The 21,978-nt window shown below is 37.6% G+C and overlaps 1 protein-coding gene across 2 annotated transcripts in view; it reads left to right on the top strand.

Annotated features, from left to right (window-relative positions):
• The window catches only part of LOC138714904 (uncharacterized), a 59,000-nt gene that overhangs the window by 20,916 nt on the left and 16,106 nt on the right, over positions 1 to 21,978 (top strand). For both annotated transcript variants that reach the window (XR_011336108.1, XM_069847181.1), the window contains exons 5-7: positions 10,604 to 10,900; positions 13,062 to 13,215; positions 21,105 to 21,332. Coding sequence is in view for 1 of the 2 variants with exons in the window: in XM_069847181.1 (XP_069703282.1) it covers positions 10,604 to 10,900; positions 13,062 to 13,215; positions 21,105 to 21,332 (679 nt within the window). In the remaining variant the exon portion in view is untranslated. The remainder of the gene's footprint in view (positions 1 to 10,603; positions 10,901 to 13,061; positions 13,216 to 21,104; positions 21,333 to 21,978) is intronic.

The raw sequence follows: 21,978 nt of genomic DNA, 5'->3' as shown, positions 1-21,978 counted from the left end.
TTTCATACTAAATTGATAAAAATAATTTTGGCTAGACAGACATGCAAGGAACATTCTCTGTATGTGATACCTTATTTGACATTTCAGCTATATAATCTACAGTAACTGCCACTTCTTCGCCATAAAGACACTGTGTCATATCATAATTTCCAGCATTAGAAAACGTTATTTATTTTTTAAAGATACGTGTGTTATCGTATATTATAAAAATCTGATATTGGCTGATACACTAAGGAAAACTTAAACATCTACAATCATCTGCCTCTCTGGATATAAAACATCTTGAAAAATTTTCTTATATCAAGTTAGTAAATTATTTTCTTCTTAGATCCCAGCTGTACAACCATGATGGCTCAGTGCTAGAGCACTGGGCTTACAAGCCAGGGGACCCGGATTCAAATCCCACTTTATCCTGAATTTATACGTAACTTGTGTTCGGCAATTCCGTAATCCAGGCAGCACAGGGATTTCCTCTGGTTCCCTTGTGATATTCCAACAATTCTCCATCATCATTCTGAGTGTAATGTAGACCCACTGCTTGTGCACTCTGTATAGTCTCTGTTGAAGTAAGTGGACTATGCTTCTCACCACTAGTGACATCTGTGAGCCTGCTCGTAAAATCAGTGAATAACAAGAAGTTAAATTGGACTAAAAAAAAATTCCAGCTGTGACAAATTTTTTTGTTGCATGCCATTCGTACACTGTCAGCCAGTTTCGGTGACACTTGAAATACTGTACTTTCATGTATGGTTTGTTCTACATCCAGAAGTTCTTCCTGTTGCTACCAGTTTGTACACATTTGGAAAAACTTTTTTTTTACCGCAGATTAATGTTTCAGATTATACACTTTTTCTTCATTATTAAATCCATACTTTTCCGTATACAGAGTGTTTATAAAGTCACTATATATTTTCTGCGTAAACAGATTTTATTACACAATATACATTATTGCTGATCTCTCAATTAATATCACTCAATAAAAGAATTGTATTCCAATGGATACCATCCGATTGTGGAATCCTGGGAAACGAGAAAGCGGATGCTTTAGCAAAGAAGGGCAGCACTGCTACTTACAGACCTGTTACTAAATCTACGTATTACTCTGTGAAGAGATTTATTAAACCTACATACTTAGACTTCAACAAACAAAATTTGATAACTCAATCCCAAGGGAAAAAATGGAACTCTCTGCATCAAAATCCACAGTTAATTCCCGATTTACCACGAAAATCGTCTGTAGCTGCATTTAGATTGGCAACAGGCCATGATTGTTTGGCCAAACACCTGCATAGAATTGGAATATATCAGTCCCCTAACTGCCCATTATGCAACTCAAACAAGGAAATGGATTCGGAACACCTCAAAATCTGTGCTTCTGTGGCTGGTCATGATAATATCTTTGAAAAATATTGGAGTGCAAGAGGTTATCTTTGAAAAATATTGGAGTGCAAGAGGTCAAATGACTTTATTGTCAAACGCCTGGCATTAGAAAATAATAACAACATTATTGCTGAAATGTATATCACAATACAACATTGATTTAGTATATTTGAATGTGGCCACCTTGCAAGTCAAGTCTTGGCACGGCCTCCAACACTTCATCTCAGTTGGAAACACTCTTTCTAACATAGCTGGTATAATCTCAGCAGCTGCGGCTGTAATTCAGTGTTGCATTTGTTCAGCGCTATGAATCTTCACCTTGTATACCTTAGGCTTGTTAAACACCCTGACAGAAAGTTTAAGATGGTTAGGTCTGGTGAGCAGGAAACCAAAGCCATGGTGAGCCACAACCTCAATCTTCAGGTGGTCCCGAACAATCATGGCAAAATTAGGTGGTACCCCATTCTCTTGGAAAACAATAGTATCCATAATCAAATTAATTATCAATTATGGCTCCAAAAATTGTTCCAACATTATTGAGGTATACATACTTCATTATTCCCAATCACACATTCACCTTGGATGTATCCCATTTTCCCTCCTGCAGTGCATTTGGTTGTGTCCACAGATGTGAAATGTAGCTTTGTCACTGAACAACACATACTTACTTGAATAATTTCGAGGGAAAAATTGTTCCGGAGCCGGGTATCGAACCCGGGACCTTTGGTTTAACGTACCAACGCTCTACCACTGAGCTACCCGGGAACTCTAACCGACACCGATCCAATTTTTCCCTCTATATCCACAGACCTAAAAGTGGGCTGACAACCGTCAAGCAACCAACTTCGAGTGCACACTAACTCCGTGTGACTTTAATTGTGGTTTTCTGTTAACGAACAGTGACGTGTATTATGCAAATCAAGATTTCAGGTATAACTCCCTGTAAAGTTGATTTGAATAATTTCGAGGGAAAAATTGTTCCGGAGCCGGGTATCGAACCCGGGACCTTTGGTTTAACGTACCAACGCTCTACCACTGAGCTACCCGGGAACTCTAACCGACACCGATCCAATTTTTCCCTCTATATCCACAAACCTCAAAGTGGGCTGACAACCATCCAGCAACCAACTTCGAGTGCACACTAACTCCGTGTAACTTTAATTGTGGTTTTCTGTTAACGAACAGTGACGTGTATTATGCAAATCAAGATTTCAGGTATAACTCCCTGTAAAGTTGATTTGAATAATTTCGGGGGAAAAATTGTTCCGGAGCTGGGTATCGAACCCGGGACCTTTGGTTTAACGTACCAACGCTCTACCACTGAGCTACCCGGGAACTCTAACCGACACCGATCCAATTTTTCCCTCTATATCCACAGACCTAAAAGTGGGCTGACAACCGTCAAGCAACCAACTTCGAGTGCACACTAACTCCGTGTGACTTTAATTGTGGTTTTCTGTTAACGAACAGTGACGTGTATTATGCAAATCAAGATTTCAGGTATAACTCCCTGTAAAGTTGATTTGAATAATTTCGAGGGAAAAATTGTTCCGGAGCCGGGTATCGAACCCGGGACCTTTGGTTTAACGTACCAACGCTCTACCACTGAGCTACCGGGAACTCTAACCGACACCGATCCAATTTTTCCCTCTATATCCACAGACCTAAAAGTGGGCTGACAACCGTCAAGCAACCAACTTCGAGTGCACACTAACTCCGTGTGACTTTAATTGTGGTTTTCTGTTAACGAACAGTGACGTGTATTATGCAAATCAAGATTTCAGGTATAACTCCCTGTAAAGTTGATTTGAATAATTTCGAGGGAAAAATTGTTCCGGAGCCGGGTATCGAACCCGGGACCTTTGGTTTAACGTACCAACGCTCTACCACTGAGCTACCTGGGAACTCTAACCGACACCGATCCAATTTTTCCCTCTATATCCACAAACCTCAAAGTGGGCTGACAACCATCCAGCAACCAACTTCGAGTGCACACTAACTCCGTGTAACTTTAATTGTGGTTTTCTGTTAACGAACAGTGACGTGTATTATGCAAATCAAGATTTCAGGTATAACTCCCTGTAAAGTTGATTTGAATAATTTCGAGGGAAAAATTGTTCCGGAGCCGGGTATCGAACCCGGGACCTTTGGTTTAACGTACCAACGCTCTACCACTGAGCTACCCGGGAACTCTAACCGACACCGATCCAATTTTTCCATCTATATCCACAGACCTAAAAGTGGGCTGACAACCGTCAAGCAACCAACTTCGAGTGCACACTAACTCCGTGTGACTTTAATTGTGGTTTTCTGTTAACGAACAGTGACGTGTATTATGCAAATCAAGATTTCAGGTATAGCTCCCTGTAAAGTTGATTTGAATAATTTCGAGGGAAAAATTGTTCCGGAGCCGGGTATCGAACCCGGGACCTTTGGTTTAACGTACCAACGCTCTACCACTGAGCTACCCGGGAACTCTAACCGACACCGATTAAATTTTTCCCTCTCTATATCCACAGACCTAAAAGTGGGCTGACAACCGTCAAGCAACCAACTTCGAATGCACACTAACTCCGTGTGACTTTAATTGTGGTTTTCTGTTAATGAACAGTGACGTGTATTATGCAAATCAAGATTTCAGGTATAACTCCCATTAAAGTTGATTTGAATAATTTCGAGGGAAAAATTGTTCTGGAGCCGGGTATCGAACCCGGGACCTTTGGTTTAACGTACCAACGCTCTACCACTGAGCTACCCGGGAACTCTAACCGACACCGATCCAATTTTTCCCTCTATATCCACAGACCTAAAAGTGGGCTGACAACCGTCAAGCAACCAACTTCGAGTGCACACTAACTCCGTATGACTTTAATTGTGGTTTTCTGTTAACGAACAGTGACGTGTATTATGCAAATCAAGATTTCAGGTATAACTCCCTGTAAAGTTGATTTGAATAATTTCGAGGGAAAAATTGTTCCGGAGCCGGGTATCGAACCCGGGACCTTTGGTTTAACGTACCAACGCTCTACCACTGAGCTACCCGGGAACTCTAACCGACACCGATCCAATTTTTCGTCTATATCCACAGACCTCAAAGTGGGCTGACAACCGTCAAGCAACCAACTTCGAGTGCACACTAACTCCGTGTGACTTTAATTGTGGTTTTCTGTTAACGAACAGTGACGTGTATTATGCAAATCAAGATTTCAGGTATAACTCCCTGTAAAGTTGATTTGAATAATTTCGAGGGAAAAATTGTTCCGGAACCGGGTATCGAACCCGGGACCTTTGGTTTAACGTACCAACGCTCTACCACTGAGCTACCCAGGAACTCTAACCGACACCAATCCAATTTTGTCCTCTATATCTACAGACCTCAAAGTGGGCTGACAACTGTCAAGCAACCAACTTCGAGTGCACACTAACTCCGTGTGACTTTAATTGTGATTTTCTGTTAACAAACAGTGACGTGTATTATGCAAATCAAGATTTCAGGTATAACTCCCTGTAAAGTTGATTTGAATAATTTCGAGGGAAAAATTGTTCCGGGGCCGGGTATCGAACCCGGGACCTTTGGTTTAACCTACCAACGCTCTACCACTGAGCTACCCGGGAACTCTAACCGACACTGATCCAATTTTTCATCTATATCCACAGACCTCAAAGTGGGCTGACAACCATCAAGCAACCAACTTCGGGTGCACACTAACTCCGTGTGACTTTAATTGTGGTTTTCTGTTAACGAACAGTGACGTGTATTATGCAAATCGATATTTCAGGTATAACTCCCTGTAAAGTTGATATGAATAATTTCGAGGGAAAAATTGATCCGGAGCCGGGTATCGAACCCGGGACCTTTGGTTTAACGTACCAACACTCTACCACTGAGCTACCCGGGAACTCTAACCGACACTGATAGAGGAAAAAATTGGATCGGTGTAGGTTAGAGTTCCCGGGTAGCTCAGTGGTAGAGCGTTGGTACGTTAAACCAAAGGTCCCGGGTTCGATACCCGGCTCCGGAACAATTTTTCCCTCGAAATTATTCAAATCAACTTTACAGGGAGTTATACCTGAAATCTTGATTTGCATATTACACGTCACTGTTCGTTAACAGAAAACCACAATTAAAGTCACACGGAGTTAGTGTGCACTCGAAGTTGGTTGCTTGACGGTTGTCAGCCCACTTTGAGGTCTGTGGATATAGAGGGAAAAATTGGATCGGTGTCAGTTAGAGTTCCCGGGTAGCTCAGTGGTAGAGCGTTGGTACGTTAAACCAAAGGTCCCGGGTTCGATACCTGGCTCCGGAACAATTTTTCCCTCGAAATTATTCAAATCAACTTTACAGGGAGTTATACCTGAAATCTTGATTTGCATAATATACGTCACTGTTCGTTAACAGAAAACCACAATTAAAGTCACACGGAGTTAGTGTGCACTCGAAGTTGGTTGCTGGACGGTTGTCAGCCCACTTTGAGGTCTGTGGATATAGAGGGAAAAATTGGATCGATGTCGGTTTGAGTTCCCGGGTAGCTCAGTGGTAGAGCGTTGGTACGTTAAACCAAAGGTCCCGGGTTCTATACCCGGCTCCGGAACAATTTTTCCCTCGAAAATATTCAAATCAACTTTACAGGTAGTTATACCTGAAATCTTGATTTGCATAATACACGTCACTGTTTGTTAACAGAAGACCACAATAAAAGTCACACGGAGTTAGTGTGCACTCGAAGTTGGTTGTTTGACAGTTGTCAGCCCACTTTGAGGTCTGTGGATATAGAGGGAAAAATTGGATCGGTGTCGGTTAGAGTTCCTGGGTAGCTCAGTGGTAGAGCGTTGGTACGTTAAACCAAAGGTCCCGGGTTCGATACCCGGCTCCGGAACAATTTTTCCCTCGAAATTATTCAAATCAACTTTACAGGGAGTTATGCCTGAAATCTTGATTTGCGCAACACATACTTACTTACTTACTAGCTTTTAAGGAACCCGGAGGTTCATTGCCGCCCTGACATATGCCCGCCATTGGTCCCTATCCTGAGCAAGATTAATCCATTCTCTATCATCATATCCTACCTCCCTCAAATCCATTTTAATATTATCTTCCCATCTACGTCTCGGCCTCCCTAAAGGTCTTTTTGCCTTCTGAATAAAATTGTTTTCCACAGCCTCTAGCTTTAGCAGGTCATGAGACATAGCTTGTTGGCCTGCATAGTACTGAGCTTACACATGCACATTGTGGATGTGTATGTTTCTTCGATTTGTAATACAGTGGATTGTGAAATAGCAAGCTCTGTCTACTGAGTCCCCCGGTAGATGTAGAAGGACTATGTGTGATCATCAGGGAACGGATTTATATGGACTAAAAATATATGAAATATGTAAATATATATGTAGTTGTTTTTACCAAAATATGGAATTAAATATGAATTTTTACCAAAATATGGAATTAAATATGGACTTAAAATTATAAAAAAATGACTATGTACGTTAAATATTGGTACATTTTAATCAAACTAAACAAAAAATATAATGGACGTACCTTATCTTCCAATGTAGTTTCAACAAAACACAATTTTTATTGTCTGTTACCATAACAATAGGTTACAAACATTTCTTTCAAGTGCTGAAAAGTGAATCTTCTTCTATTGTCTCTGAGGATAGATTTATACTGACTAAAAGAGCGTTCGACGTCACAAGAAGTAACTGGTACATAATTCAATTTCACAATGTCTGCTGGGGATAAGTCCAAGTTAATCTTCACTGTTGATTCACCACTCATCACAGCAACAACCTTTTGTAGTTCTTCATATCCAGGGTTTTTTGAAAGTACAGTGTCCACCTTAGCTCTTACTGCATCTGCAACTTTACCTCTACCACGATTCAGTTGTTCCACAGTACTATTTATAATTTCAAAACTTTCAGATAGTGAAAGGTGCCTATTTTGGAGACTTTTGAGCGTTTTTATGATGCATGAAAATGTATGCTGAATGTGAGCTAAGTCATTCTTCACACTTATGTCACAGGTAACTGTTTTCGCAGTATCAATTGAGACTGCATCTTCAGAGTCCAATGCAAGGAGAACATTGTTAATAGAGTCTATATGTTCGGCATAATATTCAACTGCTTCTAGCCATGTACCCCATCTAGTTAAAATTGGCTTTGGTGGCAATGGAATTTCAGGGTACATTTCTTTCAACACGTTAACTCTACTGGGAGCTTTGAGAAATACTTTTTTCACTGATGAAATCAACAAATCTACTTTAGGGAAATTGTCTCTGACCACTTCTGCCACACGATGAAATGCATGCGCCACACAAGTAAAATGAGTCAATTTAGGATATACAACAGATAATGCTTGTCCAGCTTTGACCATATAAGGGGCAGCATCGCTAATAAAGAATAACACATTATCGTACATAATACCCTTTGGCCACAGGATACCCATAGCTTCGTTGAACAGTTTAACTATAGTTTTGTTATTGCACTTTTCTAGAACATCACAATGTAAAAGAATTCGTTCAGAATATTGTTCACTTAACAAACCGATAACTACATTACCAACAAGTCTACCTTCTTTGTCGGGAGTCTCATCAATGGAAACCCAAATTGAACTATCTTTAATTTCATCTCTTATCTTCTGTATTGTCTCATCGTAGATGGATGGAGCATACGTCTTCCTAAGTGTTGACTCATCCGGGATTGTATGTTGAGTATATTTTTCAAGGAATTCCCTGAAGACCTTATTCTTTAGTTTGTAGAGAGGAATATCAGCAGAGATGAGAGAACGGCACAGGTCGATGTTAAACTCAGATCTTACATTCGATGTTGTTGGTTGTGTTAAAAACAATTGTCTCTGCTTGGAATTTAGTTGTTTGTTGGCCTGATGTTTACTAGTTGTAATGTGTTGTTGCACCAGGAACTTTTGTGTAGATGATACTGCACACTGACACAAATTACAAAATAATATTTTATTGTCAGTTGATAAACCATCTTCTTTAAATTCTGAAATGTAACTTGTTAGTTTTGATTTTAAATTGACTGAATGACGTACTTTTGGCATATTTACCGTCTTTATAGTATGATTTACAAAACTGAACCTATGTGTACTCTGACTGGCATTTAACTGTTGAGCTGCACAACTGAAGTCTGTTAAAAATTTTAAATTAAATTAATACAGTTTTGTAACTTACTTTCCCATTGTTGATAGGACTGCTAATTTTCAAATAACTCTGATGTTAAAGGGATTACTGAACATGTGTTTAAATCTCTATTGTTGAAATGTATTTTTAAAAGTTAATGGAATTTTGTTTTGTTTTATTGTTAAACCTAATATAATATGGACTGTTTTATATGAAATATGGAAAATATATGGAAATTAACGAAAATATGTACTAAACTCTAAAATATGGAAAAATATGGAAAATAAAAGTAGGATTTTTCAACCCTACACATTGTGAAACATAAAGATAATGCAAAATATAAATTATATTAGCTTTATAAGTAAATATGTATTTACATATAAATCCTTTCCCTGGTGATCATATACTGTACAATTTGCACGGTTTCTGGCATTGTTTCCTGCCTCCCAGGATGTTCTTCGTCTAAAACACTATCAGTTTGCTTGATTTCTTGACCAAGTTCTTGATAGCCAACCTGGTTTTCTGAATTTACGTGTAAAGTCTACTTGCCTCTATTCACATGTAATTCCATGCAGACAAGCACAAAGAATGACTGTTCATCCTTCTGTTGTTAGCACTGTTTCACATCACTTCCAAAAGAAATGTATTTAGTAACGATATCATTAAAATATATGTAGACTTTATAATCACGTGCTATTTCATTTTGGAATATAATTCCTAATCACAGTCATTCCCTCATTTCAGGTGTGTCAATCTTTCGGGTTATTACTCATTTCTTCTGTTGCAGTTATGGTTTGCATTATCACGAAGCCTTCTCTGTAATTATTGCAGTACAACTTCAATAGTCTAATAAACACAGATTTTAACAAAGAAAGTCGCAAACAGGAACACGAAAAACCTCGTTCAGAATAATTGGCATAAAGGAATCGAACTTTGGACCTGCAAAATAGTGAGCTAGTGCAGTACGTCACAATTAGTTTGTTCATTACGTTGAATTATTGATATTTTTATTAGTATGTTTTTAAAATTTGGCCATATAATAGGAACTGTATCAAGATTGTTCTCATTTGTCATGTGGTAACCATTCTTCTCAGTAGATCTGGAGGTTCGTGTATTCAGACACATAAGAGGATGATAGTAGATTTTTAAGACTTATTAAAGTCCCTCGTCTTTTCTTGAATAGAGGAGCAAAAGAGATCAACTGACACCATCTGACCTACCTTTCACCAAGCCGTTAAGTCCCAACTCGTCATTGTCAGCAGTTGAATTTCTTTCCAGTGTCGTCACCTACTCTCGATTAGTCGTCGACATAACATAGTTTTCATCATCCTTTATAATAATTTCATCAGACGTGGCAATACAGTAACTGACACAATCATGAGAATCGTGCTCCAGTTCCAAGTAGCTTGGCACTCCCACGCCCCAGCTGGTAGATGATAAGTACTGCAATAGCACTCGATTTTCTACGTAAAAGCCATAGAAGTTTTGGTAGTATAGTAAGAGTTTTCTGTCGTAGATTTAAGGTATACAAAAAAAGAGTTCATCCGACACTTAATGATCAGTTATTTATTATCAAAATTTCTTGCTTTGCAAACAGTTGTCTTTACAGGCTCGTGACACTGCAGCAGTCTCTCTTGTTCAAATCAGGACCATGTGATCATATCCTAGCATCATGAAATCGTTTTCATGCTTGGAAACGGAAATGTAGCAAGCAAGCAAGGTCCTCACATTATTGCAAAGCTAGTGAAGACTTAAGGTCCTTTCGAAAAGTTGTAGGAGGAGCTGTTCATCAATATTAGTATACAAAAGCATACAAAAAGCCAATAGACCAACTTGTATACAGACTTATTCCACAGTCCAGATCTAACTAAAAGTACTGTTATTTTCTTTGTCTTGTTTTACCGCCTCTATAGATACAGAATTATAAGCCGATGGAGTGTGGGTTTATCCTTGGACTAACACTAGACAGACAAATATTGTGGACTACCCTAGTTGTAGGGAAGTATAAAATATGTGATGGAAAAGCATGCTTATTAGTATTGCTCACTTTTAAAGGTTATAGTTGCTTCACATGAACTTTTTCTTTATAGGTGTGCATTTGTCTATGATTGGTTGTGTACATGGTCTGTCCAAGCATGGAAGAAATTGAGTGGGACTGTACTTCACATAAAATTACTAGAAAAATTAGGATTTCGAGCTGGTTGGTGGAATTTCTGGCGGAGTAACAGAAAGTCTTCCAATGGAGGACAGTCTTCTTCAGGAAGTGGTGATGGAGTCAGTTTTAAGGATGGCTTCCCTTCTGGCTTAGAGAACAATATTTCCTTGCCTTCCACTGGCGAGGAGGCTATGAGGAGACTCTTAGCATGTAAAGGAAAGGATCCGTACAGGTAATACAGTTTTCTTCTCCGCTTAATTTCCTTCCCTCCAGTAGATGTACTATTTCGTACATAATTTCGATTTATAATAGGTCATTCACTTCCTCACCATAAAATACAATTGAGTCTTGATTATGCAGCATAAAAAGGATAAAAATTCAGAGAAATAATAAAAAAATAATTTCCCACTCCTAACTCACAAGTTTTCCCCATCATCTAATCTTTTCAATGTGTTAACCATGGGTGGCCACTGGGAGGGTCAAGAGACCTTCTTGCTCTTTTTATAAAGACCACATAAAATGCCTCTGCTGGGAAATGTAATAAATAGAGTGAATTTAACATTTTTCTTCTGCATTGTAAATTTATTCTACATTAAATGTTTCTGCATCATGAATGAATACACAACAATGCAGTAATGTTAGAATATAGACTTTCACAGCCGGCATCATTGGGATTGGTGTTATTCAGGCTATAGAGCCATGGTCTGCTGGGACTGTTGTAACAATACGTTTCATCTACTACTCCAGTAGACATCATCAGTAGCAAGGCACACAGGAATGCAATGATTTCCTTAGCATGCTGAGGACGACTGGAACTGGTTGCATGTCAGTATTAAGGTATGGCTGGATCGTGTCTTATCATCTTTGCGGTCTGCACCGGTGGCCGCATGTTCTGGTTGGCTACCGTCGTGTTCAGCTGTAAAGGGTTTGATGCATATACTGTTTTGTACCTAGAACATTATGGTCACAGGTATAGATCACAGTGACGACAAGCCACAATCCATCCATACTTTAATACCAGAGTAGTAGACAAAATGTTTGGTTATAACAGTTCCAGCAGACTACGGCCCTTAACCAATCTCAATGCAATAATGAATTACTATTATTTAATTATGTTTCAGTCAATGATTGGAGCTACGCGAAAAATGATCTTAAGTATTACTACTACTACTTTAAGATTCACATTAACATACGACTGTCCATTACCGTTGGAACATGAACATATTTCAGTTTTATGTTAGTTTATAATTTAAAATAGTTAAAACTATAAATGACAAATTTTAAATCTTTATGGGTCAGATTTTAGATATGAAGCAGTATAAAGCCTCGTCTCCACTATTAAACATTTAACAACAACATGTTAAATATAACGTGTTGAATTTAACATGTATATGGACATTTCAAGTCTCAGTTGACTTAACATGTTAACTGAGTATGTTGAAGTTAACACTTTTAACATGTTTGTGTGTTTTCCAGCAGCAATGGAAAACTTGTCAAGTCAATTCATTTGCTCGTGCAATGTCGGTACAATTCGGCGAAGTTCGTATAGTTTCCATAGCAACTAACTTTCGATTTTGTGGTGTGTAACTAGGAGCACCTCTTGATAATTTTTATACGATCCTTGGTATTGGCTGTAAGTTGTTCGAAGTAGTGGAGTGGACGAAAGAAAATATCGTTAGAATAAAATTGGTTAATGCACTGATGGAAACGCCTTGTTTGTGGGATGTGTCTGCAAAAGAATACAGAGATAAAACAAAGAAGGCCGATTGGAGAACTGGAATTACATTATTTAATTGTTCTCGAGAATACAACACACTCTTGTTGTATGCTAAACGTTAATGCTATGTTGACATTAGTAATCGTCGTATTTGGTGATGTATATTAACATTTGTAAAACTTAGGAAAGAATAATTATACGATATTACCCGCTCATTTAACATCTATCATGTCATAGGTACTATAATAGTTAATCAATTGCGCTGTAATTTTTTTTAATTGAGATGAAATGGCTGCTCTTAAATTGTGTCTTTCTTTCATGTAAGAGGAAGTATTTTTGCAGCACTATATTGAAATCGTGTTCTGACATTCTCAGCAAGTTTTTGAATCCAAATCGATCTTCAACTTTAATCTCGTTTAGAATGTCTTCTGCATAGTGTCTTTTACTAAGATACAGTCGCACTCACATTCTCATTTTCTTCATTTTCAAGGTCTTGTAACAAGCAATAGAGGCAATTACAAAAGTCAAATCATCATCTGAGTCCATTGTCCAAGGTTTGAAAATAAGACACTATCTACATTAAAATCTCATAGACTGTTTATGGTGGATGCCCCCTCTACCCCCTGTTCCATTGCTTGTAATGATTTGCACATGAATGAAAAAAAAATTCTTTCAGCATCCTGGGGGTGACACCTCACTGTACTGATGATGACATAAAGAAGTACTATAAACGACAAGCTGTCCTGGTCCACCCAGACAAAAACAATCAGCCAGGTGCTGAAGAGGCGTTCAAGATCCTTGTTCATGCATTTGAATTAATTGGAGAACCTGTAAGTATCATATAACATATCAACATTAGTTTAGAATTATATCAAGAATTGATAATTATAATAGAACATTTTCCATACTTACGAGGCCTAAATTATGGTTTATAGTATGTTTGTGAATTCTTTAGTTACCAGTATGTTGAATTCATTTAACACCTAGTCACTGGAAGAACTGTACCTATATTCCTTAAAAAGTAATTCACTAAAATAATAGGTCTAATCAGAGATGGTTTTCATATGTGTACAGTTCCTGCATAGCTAAATCTTTAGAACGGCTCTCTTGTGTTCTTTTAAACAATACAATTAAAATATCTTTCATTATTATTCAAAAAGAGTGTCTATAAAATAGGAAACATGGCGTCGTTTAATAATAATAATAATAATAATAATAATAATAATTGTATCATTAATGTAAAAATTACATCTCACTATATAATATGTGTTGGAGGAAGTACAATTATTGTATACATCTGAAGTCTGATTAGCGGAATATGTTACTAGTCAGCAATGTATACAATGAAGGCGAAAGGAACTGGCCACCCTGCCCTATTATCTCCTGGCTTAGTTGTCTCATGAGTGGTGCCGTACTAGTATGTCGCTTATGAGATTTCAACCTGTCTTCAGACAGTTGACTAAACAACATGTAAAAACAAATTTAATATCATTGTTTTAAACTGCTGCATCTAAAGGAAAGTTAAGTATTCATCCAACAGTTACACCATAAAAAAAAAAAAAGGCTACTAGTTAGTACAAGAGTGAGCAGTGAAGTAGCTTAACTTGGTAGAACGATTTCATATGCATTGCTTGATGGTATAACATACAGAGACAGAGGCAGGACCGTAAAGACTCTTAACGAATCATAAAGAATTCTTCATGTAGTGTAGAGTATATGGAGCTGATGGCAGCATTGAAACCTGCATCACAAAATACAAAAGTGATTTCAAGTTATGAATTTGGTTGTCCGATGTGATGACATCAGCTTACATTGCTTAATATCGATGACATGTTATACGTATGTGATTTGCAGTGTATTGTTGGATTGTTGAGGTCAGTTGTGCGTGCTAAGAATGCTGGTGTCCAATTATTAATTACTGAGTGAAATTATTATTGTATTATTATTATTATTATTATTATTATTATTATTATTATTATTATTATTATCTGGTTTATTCACATGGAAATGCCTTCATGCAGCATTTACAGAAGTATTAACATAGCCAGACAAGATAATATTTGTTGTTATACTTTTTTCAATAAAAATAAATTTCTAAGTGTATAGAAGAAATGGGTTTTGTGTGCAAAGAGAAAAAAAATTCGTTCACTTATCAAGTTCTGCAGTTTGTGGCATTCACTTTCAAAATTAAGATTTCAACCAGTCAGATCTATTGAAAATAAGACTTCTGCCCAAAACTAAGTTCAGACATCTGAGATTAAATGACGATGTTATTCTGACAAAATTTCTAGATCCTCAAACACAAATATTGGAAAGCCATAAGCCTAGCACTAGCATAGGCCTACAGTAGAAAGTGACACATTTGAGTTTGATAAAGTAATGAGAGGAATTAAACAGTGATGAAGCATTCAACGTGAATTAGGAGTTGAAACATATAGAAATATATATGAGATAGAAGTGTTGAGGGCGGCGGTGGTACGATCATCCACTCCTCCTCTTTATCTTTCTTATATTGGCTGCTTTCGCCAAGTGGACGGCACATTGGAAGGATTGGATGTGCACAGTGGAAGACTTTTAGAAATGAATAGTGTGAATTTGTAAAACAAATATAACTAACAATAATAAGTAACAATGTACATAAATGAAAAATGAAATAACAATAAATATGAAATAAATGAGTGAAAATAGGACAAACTAATCTGAAATGATATCCCCAGGATATGTAAATCATGTAAGTATCACAAGGCTGAGGCCAACACACTTATAAGTGATTAAACCATCTAATATGGCCGTCTCTCGACAATCAGTAACTAACCTATTAACCATATGTTCATGAACCACTCTCTAAATATATATATATATATATATATATATATATATATATATATATATTAACTATCTGAGTACGAATCTGAACACAACACCCAGCCAGCACATTAACTTAATACATGATCCATACAACCATAGATACCACTCAGTCTGACTAACCAAACTATAAATACACGTACACTGAATAAGAGAGAAACTCTACCCAGCATAAGGCATTACATGACTAATCACTATACATTACCCATTGCACATATTGCTCACCTAAACTGTGCAAATTGCACTAACACAAATCTCTGCACTTTACAAAATGAACACCCAACGGAGAGAGAGAGAGGGATGGAGACAGATACACGTAATAAGTAACGGACAATAATTCCAATCTCAAGGATCGTTTAAATAGCAACAAACTCGACGCATATGATAACAAAATAGCGGCGAAGGAAAGCCAATAATCAAATGGAGCAGGGATTACACTAAAACAATATGTGAGACCGTAACCGCTGCTCTATCACACTAACCGTCTCAGAACATGAACTCACGTTTCAAATCATATCTCATTACATAATTCCCAATACAATTTACCTCAAACACATATATATATCTCGATGCAAATACTAAAACTTGCCCCCAAGATGTATCACTAGCAAGCGATGTTTCAAACTACGATCCACTAAAATCCCAAACACACACGACGCAATTTAACTACTCCACTGATCTATCTCCAACACGTACAAAAGCCGAGTCACGTTATCTATATCTGCCGCGTACCAAAATGCTAAGTGTTGTTAAATGTTTCTGCCACGTACGAGAGCTTGAATCTGAGCCAACTGTTTCCGTGTATCTCCCGCGTACGAGAGCCTAAGTCTTGTTAAGTGTATCTGCCGCGTACTGGAACCCGAGTGACGTTCCGTGTATCTTCCTTAAAACAGGTAAACTCTCTCCCCCTCTATCCTCGTGAGACTTAATGAACCGGCCAATAGGGTTATTTGGAAAGAACAAATGAAGGAATTGATAGCGCTATCTATACTGTGACGTCTGAGAGCGCTCTGACGGATGAAGTGACGTACTAGGTGAACGGCCGTGGTAGTGGGCACGGCTCAAAAGAGTGCACCATCTTTAAGCAGTCTGAATCGGTAATGGACTTGGGCCACCTCCTTCATTGTACAGGACTTGATCCAGTCCAGCAAAACCAAGGAAATTTATCAGCCCCATTACTGGATTGCCAGGAGCAAAATGAATTAATTTTTCTCTTGAATTGTTATGGTTTATATTTCAGTTTGATGATCTATATCTTATTGTTTAATTTTGTGTTTATTCTACCATATTTTAATGTTTATTATGTAATGAGATACCAATTATAATGGATTAAGTTCCAAATAAAATGACATAATACGTTAAAACAACATATTATTATTAAATATCCGCTCAAGATAACCCTAATTTACCAAGCAGTATTCTAGAATTTTAGTTTAGTTATAAAATATATTCTACTAATTTTACATAGGCCTACACAAATAATGGTGAAAGATAGCTCTATTTTTTTATTTTTTTATTTAAACAATAACAGCTCCCTGTATTAACAGGCTGCCACAAAGACAGAGCATATTGTGCAATTGGTAGTTGGAAGTATAAATAACATACATATGTTTAAGTTGAAGGGAGTCTTACAACAATGACAAGAAATGACTGAATAAATAAGTAGCTACTAATTAATCAGTTGAAGATCATTGTTGACCGTAGAGATGGTTGCGGAGTATAAATATTGATCCTCTCAGAGCTGCAAGAACGATGTCATCAATTGCCTTCCTCTGTAAGCCAAAACGTTGCCAGGTCTGGAAGAAGAAACAGGGAATAGTTCCACGCGCTCCAACCATAAGGCCTATTACTTCAATTTGTTGTAGACTGTATTTGTCCATGAAATATGGAACGGTATGTACATAGATGTCGTTTTTTTCCCTATTTACATCTTCAGGTTGGCTCTTTTGTTTTTCAAATCTAACGGTGGAATCGATGATGTAGCCATTGTTGTTATTTGGCGGGATGGCAATCATGCCTATTCTTCTTGTACTGCCATTGTCTGCCAGTCCGTGAACTTCTTCGAACACTTGAAAATTTATTGATCTAAACTGTTTGGCGATCATCGAATGAATTCTATGGTGTTGTGAGTTACGGAGTACTTCTCCGTGCGGACAAGAGCCCAGGACATGTGCAAGTGTTTGTGGCTCTCTGTGGCATCACTGACAGAGGATGTTGTCCCGAGTCCTGCCCGGAAGGGAACGTATGGAAGACACGTGTGCAGTCATTTTAATAGCTTCGCGCCACTCGCTAGAGGTTAGGCCTTCACGATGTCATATCCAGGAATTCGCCGGAGTAAACTCGCTGTATAGCTCTACGCCAAGACCTTTCTGAGGTAGCTTAGCCCATGCCTCTAATTCCTTTTCTCGCAGTTTTTTCCTCATACGTCGAGCGTCATACAAACTGGTTCGTGGGTCTTTAATTACGTTGGATGTCTCGGTTAACTGCAAAGATTTGACGCATTCGGTGCTTTCAGTAAAGAGATCTCGAGTGGCTGTGACGTAGGGATTGGCTGACAGTGCGAGGACGCGACAAGTATTGGCGTGCTGAAGATGGGCTTCCCACTCTGCTTTGAAGAGACCAAGACCTTTACACTTCATATCTGAATAAATCATATGGTCTGCCGTGTCCGTTGGGAGCTGTAGAATTTGTTTGAGGGCACTTCTGATAAGTTTATCACTGTCTTGAAGAAACTTAATTGGGATTTTGTTTGGCTCCGTGGTCAGGAAGGGATAAATCAACGATGTACAAATAGATGTGTTTAAAACCATAAATTTTTGTTCACATTTCAATAAGGGTGTAGAAGCCAGTAAATCGAGTTTTTTTGTGTAGATTCTGAATTGTACCTTTAGAGTCAAAATTTAGGGAAACATTAAACGTGACCCCGAGATACTTAATTGATTCTCCGTGTTTCAATACTCTTATCCGACAATTAATATCTAGATCCAAGGGTTCTTCTACATGTTCCCCTTTCTCAATACGAATGCCAACACATTTTCTTGGGTTTACTTCGAGGCCTATCTCATTAAATTTCTGCATAGCTATGCATATTAATTCTATAGCTGCTTCTCTACTTTTGCCAATGATTGCGGTGTCGTCGGCAAAACCCAAAACTGTAAGAGGTGGCAGGTCTGGGCTCAGTGTTTTACCATAATGTTTACAAATGTTATCTTCAGTTAATTCGTCGAGGATATGGTCAGTTGCGATATTATATAATATTGGCGATAACGGTGACTCCTGCATGACGCCTCGTAAAAATGAGACTGCTTTCGTCTTGCCATGAGGGGTTTCAATTTGAGTGATATTACTGGATTGCAAATTCATGATTAAATCGGTTAATCTAGAAGGAATTCCTTCAGCTCGTAAGGTTTTATTAAGGTGAGTATGACGTACGTTGTCAAAGGCTTTTCTTATGTCTAATAGTATAACTGTTACGTCATCTTTTTTTTTGTTTTAGCAGATCTTAGAGCGGAATTGAGTATGGAGGTGTTTATTAGCATACCTGGTAAACTGACGAATCCTCGTTGATTTTCATTAAGTTCAACATACATTCGAAGTCGTGAATCTAAAACACGTTCGATGACTCTTCGAATAACCGAACAGATGGTGATAGGACGCTAGTTGGAAAGATCCTTGTTTTTGCCGCCTTTAAATAATAAAATTGTCCGTGCTTTCTTCAAGCATTCAGGTACGAAACTCGTTTTTAGCATTCGTGTTGCGATTATTGAGATCACTTCACTAACCATGTCATCTTTGATAGCTCTAATGACGCGATCTGGTCCGGGACTAGTGTCAACAGCTATGCGATGTGTAGCTTGAATAATCTCATCTTTAGAAATTTCAGTTAAAAATGTATCGTCGAGTTCAAGACGAGCTGCTTTGCTAATTTTGGATGGGTACTCGTCTCTTTCAGCAGTATTAGGAGAAGAAAAAGTCTTTGTGAAAAAAGTATGAATATCATTATTGTTAATTGAACACGATTCATTTTTTGTTTCAAGTACTCTTCTGATCACTTTCCTCCTCTGATTGTAGAAAAGATACTGCGTGAGTTCATAATTGTATTGCATTTTTTTCCTATCGCGATCTCTCTTATTGGCTCTCTCTGGATTACTTGAACTTTTGTAATTTTTTTGTTGTTTCACTAAACGGTTTCTCCGTCTAGAAGCGTAATATTTGGTGGCCGGATGTTTGGGCCCGGGTAGAAAGTTAATACTATTTCTTAAGAAGCTCGAAAAATTTTGTACGTATGAATTGAATTCGCTATCATTAAGTTCAGTGGAAAATTTGTTTTTCCATTCAGAAACTTCATCCTTGAATGTTTTTAGGGAATTATCTGCAACATTATTACTCGAGGATTCATGACATGTTTTGATAAGTTCAGTACTGTCTCCATCATTATTGTAATTCACTTCATTACTTCTAGTTAATACATATTTCCCTGCTATCTTAGTTCGATGTATATCAGGATGTGAACGACTGATATGAATGTTGATACCCCTTTCGCTTTGAAAGAAGCCACCACAATGAGGACATTTCGCCTCCAATCTTTTTTCACCACTATTTGATTTATCAACTACTGAAACAGATTGATTCAGCGACATTCTAACAAGAAAGAGAAGAAATAATTATGCTGAACTCGGAGACAGCATCAATAAGCAAATACTAAATAGTATGCAGCTTAGTTACCAAGATAAACAAACTATAAAGAAGTTAATGTCAGTACACGATGATGTAAATTTAGTCCACAATCACAAACACTTCATTACACTAATAACATCATTGATAAATAACAATTTTAACTTTCAAATCCAGCCACAACAGCAGCAAAACACAATGAAAATAAGTAAATAATACAACTTATAGCAGGTCTTCATAACAACATTGGCATCAATATTCCAAAGCCTCCTAAAATTTCAAATTTATAAATTCTCTGTAGCAAAAGGGTTTTTTAATCACTTCACATAGTGGAGTGCTGTACTCGATGTTACAATCCAGGAGATGTGTCTTTGGTTCATATCTCTTTCCTTTAATTATGAGGCAGTCAAACAGAAGGTATTTCATACTGTGAAGGTCTTTGCGGCAGGAACAAGTTAGAGTCGATGTCCGCTGGTATGTTGAATCTGTTGAAGTAAGTTCCAAATTTCCCATGTCCAGAAAGAAACTACGTTGATATGAAAGTAGATGTGAAGTGATGGCTTTTGAGTTGGTCGTAGATTGTTGGGAAGTAGGTGTCTCTTGTCAATGGTCCAACATATAGAACATATAGAAATACTTTTCTTTCAAACTGTTGTTGTTGTTATCTAATGCCGGGCTTTGGCAATGAAGCCATTAGCATTCTTGCTCTCCAATATTTCTCTTTCTTTCAAACTTATGGGCGGATTTTGTTCATATTCATTATCTACAGGAATGATGCACAATTTATGATTTCATTTCCGAATGTCATGTTAATGTTAATTGAAGAAAATATACTACGAATGAGAGTATTATTGTTGTATGATAAAGAAGTGAATTGTTGCCAAATGCATACAAATATAATGGAAAAGTATGTGTGTCATCTTAATGACACTTTATTTTTGCTAATGTTCCGAAAACTAAGACGCTCTATCTACGCTCATTCATTATATTAATCAAGTGGTTATCACTTGCTACGAATTTCATGGGTTCATAGCCAATTGAAAGCAATGAGTTTTTAAGAGAAGCAGAAGTGCTGAGCAAAGCTTTCTTTGAAAGAAAATTAAAGCTGAGGATTCTAAGCAAAATTTATAAATTTTTCGCTGATGGAGTGCCCTCCTGTTAATATCTGATCTGTTTGTAGGAGCGACGTACAGCTTATGACAGGAGAGTGGCAGAGACACAGCAAGTCGAGCAAGCCTGGAGTGAGCTGAGTGATCTACTGTCACAATTACATAAGAAAATGGAATATGCAGCTAATACCATCAGGTGTACAAACTGTGGGAAACGTCACCGTCGCATTCATGTAGATAGACCTTGTTATGCAGCAAGATTCTGTGCACAGTGTAAGATCCATCATAATGCAAGAGAGGTAAGATTAATAGCAATACATTATTTCAATTTGTTACACCTTAAAAAGTAACCAATTTCTAAAGAAAATAACCTTGGCAATATAATAAGCATAAATTCTCTCAAGATGAGAAAATTCGCTTTTAGTAAAATAATCTTACTTATTTATGGCTTTTAAGGAACCCGGAGGTTCATTGTCGCCCTCACATAAGCCCGCCATTGGTCCCTATCCTGAGCAAGATTAATCCAGTCTCTACAATCATATCCCATCTCTCTCAAATCCATTTTAATAGTCTCCCATTTACGTCTCGCCCTCCCCAAAGGTCTTTTTCTCTCTGGTCTACCAACTAACACACTATATGCATTTTTTTATTAGCCCGTATGTGCTACATGCCCTGCCCATCTCAAATGCCTGGATTTAATGTTACTAAATGTCAGGTGAAGATAATTTTGTCATTATTTTATTTTACAGAGCTTAAAACCATAATCAGTGCTTATTGAATGCTATGTTTGTATTTAGTACAATTTGTTCTGTCCGTTGAAGACAATATTTACAGCAGATTAAAAAAATAATAATTTTCCATTATAACTCCTGGTCACACATGACAATCATCAGCTAATAGAACAAGTTCATCTTTGATCTCGCTATATTTAAAAAGACTGCATAG

Source organism: Periplaneta americana, chromosome 15, assembly GCF_040183065.1.
Source record: "Periplaneta americana isolate PAMFEO1 chromosome 15, P.americana_PAMFEO1_priV1, whole genome shotgun sequence".
In the NCBI taxonomy this organism is placed as follows: Eukaryota; Metazoa; Arthropoda; class Insecta; order Blattodea; family Blattidae; genus Periplaneta; species Periplaneta americana.
This window is presented reverse-complemented; position numbering and strand designations above follow the sequence as displayed.